The following is a 2,349-nucleotide window of genomic DNA, read 5'->3' as shown; positions in this document are numbered from 1 at the left end:
AGAATGCTTTTATTTAAATATTTATAGTTGTACCCCCGTGTGGAGTTTGCTGGTCTCCCATCGGGCGCCTCCCCAGGTGGCGGATAGGGGAATGCTCACCAGATATGGTGGGTACCGGAGAAATAAAATACCCGGGGTGGACCGAAACTAGCAACTGCTGCCTTGTAGTATGATATTGGCTTATCAAAGGCTAAAGGAAGAAAACCTTGAGTAAAAATTACCTGGTCCTCCGGGTTGGGGGTTGTGCAGTGGGCCAGCTCCTCACTCACATAAAAACATAAAAATGCTAAAAAACCTAATAATATGCCTCGGAAAAATTGGAACTTTGGACGACGAACTAGCAATGAGAAACGGAAAATTTTGTTTGGATGCTGGAATGTGCAAGGTATTTCCACTAAAATAAATTTACTCCCTGCAGAACTTGACATGTTCAACATGGATGTTGTCGTACTCTCTGAAACAAAGAAGAAAGGCCAAGGAGAAGAAGAACTGGATAATTATGTACATATCTGGAGTGGGGTATCAAAAGCAGTAAGACCCAAAGCAGGAGTCTCCATTGTGATAAAGAAATCATGGAAAGAAAGAATCACAAATCGGACATTCATCAATCAACGTATTATAACTGTTGAAATGACATTATTTGCTAGGGAAGTTGTGATTATTGGCGTATATGCACCCACGAACGACACAAAAGATAAGGAGAAAGATACATTTTGGGACACCCTCAGGGAGACTATTGAAAAAATCCCAAAAAGAAAGGAACTAATTATCATGGGAGATCTGAATGGAAGCGTAGGAATTAGAGAATCTTGTAGAATAGTAGGAAAACATGGAGAGGACGAATATAATGACAATGGGGAACGATTGATTGCAATTTGTGAACAATTTGATCTAAAAATTACCAACACATTTTTCAAACATAAAGACATTCATAAATATACTTGGCAACAGAACACCAAAGAACTTCGTTCTATAATAGATTATATTATCATTAGGCAAACAAGTAGTTTCAAGGCAGTAGACGTCAGATCTTATAGAGGAGCCCAGTGTGGATCAGACCACTATCTATTTAAAATGAAGTCTTTCTGGTCATGGAAGAATGCAAGGAGTGATACAAGTAACATAGATAAAACGAACCAGACTGAGAAAGATGAAAATTTACCTTTTAATATTGACAGCCTACAAGAAGAAAGTATCAGAATACTCTTTGCGGCCAGGATGGAAAGGAAACTGGTTGAATCGTTTGAAGGAAGTACAGAGGAAATATATGACTATATAAAAGCTAATGTGAAAATCATAGCAACAGAGGTGTTGGGTAAAAAAGATAGCAACCACAACCGTGCAGCAGAGTGGTGGTCAGAGGAACTAGAGGTCCTCGTTAGAGAAAAACGAAATGCGTTCCTTCAGTGGTTGAATGATAAATCAGAAGAAACAAGGTCAATATACAAGGAAAAGAAGAATGAAGTGATTAAAAAAATAAGGATGGCAAAAAATGAAGCATGGGAAAGAACATGTACCAAGGTGAATAGCAAATTAGGATTTGGGAGAGCAAAAGAAGCATAGTTAGTATTGAAAGGGCTTCGACAGGATACAAAAAGCAAAACTAATCTCCAACTGATAACACAAAAGGAATGGGAAGAGAATTTCCAAAAATTATTAAATGAGGAGAGAGAAGAATATCTAGAAGAAGGAACAGGGGAAGATAAAGGACATGAAGATGATGAGATCCAGATTTTAGAAAGTGAAGTACTTCAGGCGGTGAGAACAGGAAAGAATGGTAAATCACCGGGACCAGGCAATATCAATCTGGAGTGTCTGAAATATGGTGGTGACAAAATTGTGAAACTGATAACACAGCTCTTCAACAAAATGATACATGGAGATTAAATACCCAACGAGATGAAGCTAGGTTACATTAATACAATATTTAAGAAAGGGGATCGCAAAATTTGTTCAAACTATCGAGGAATTTGTGTTACAAACACACTAATGAGAATTTTTGCGAAAGTAATTAAAAACAAACTGGAAAAAAATTTTAGAACCCAAGAAGAGCAATGTGGATTCACGGCTGGGAGATCATGTGTAGACCATATTTTCACATTACGACAGATTTTGGAGAAACATAGGGAAAAATCAAAAAGTATAGGATTAATTTTCATAGATCTAGAAAAAGCGTACGATACTGTTCCAAGAAAATTACTTTGGAGAGCACTACATATGGCAAACATAAACCCTTCCTTGATTAAAATAATACAACAGATGTATAAAGATAACATTTGCCAAGTGAAAGTTGGTAATAAACACTTTCTGTTATTTGGGATTCATTTTAGAAATCGAAGGAAAATCAGA

The 2,349-nt window shown here is 37.0% G+C and overlaps 1 protein-coding gene across 1 annotated transcript; it reads left to right on the top strand.

Annotated features, from left to right (window-relative positions):
* Positions 1-435: 435 nt before the first annotated feature.
* On the top strand, positions 436-1,563 carry LOC126176252 (craniofacial development protein 2-like). Its single transcript, XM_049923398.1, has one exon. The coding sequence runs from the start codon at positions 436-438 to the stop codon at positions 1,561-1,563; it is 1,128 nt and encodes a 375-aa protein (XP_049779355.1).
* Positions 1,564-2,349: the final 786 nt, after the last annotated feature.

Source organism: Schistocerca cancellata, chromosome 3 (genome assembly GCF_023864275.1).
Source record: "Schistocerca cancellata isolate TAMUIC-IGC-003103 chromosome 3, iqSchCanc2.1, whole genome shotgun sequence".
Taxonomy (NCBI): domain Eukaryota; kingdom Metazoa; phylum Arthropoda; class Insecta; order Orthoptera; family Acrididae; genus Schistocerca; species Schistocerca cancellata.
Note: the sequence above shows the minus strand (reverse complement) of the source record. Positions and strands in the feature narration are given on the sequence as shown.

Coding starts and splice junctions, on each gene's coding strand:
- LOC126176252 (XM_049923398.1), top strand. CDS start 436: ATGGATGTTGTCGTACTCTCTGAAACAAAGAAGAAAGGCCAAGGAGAA.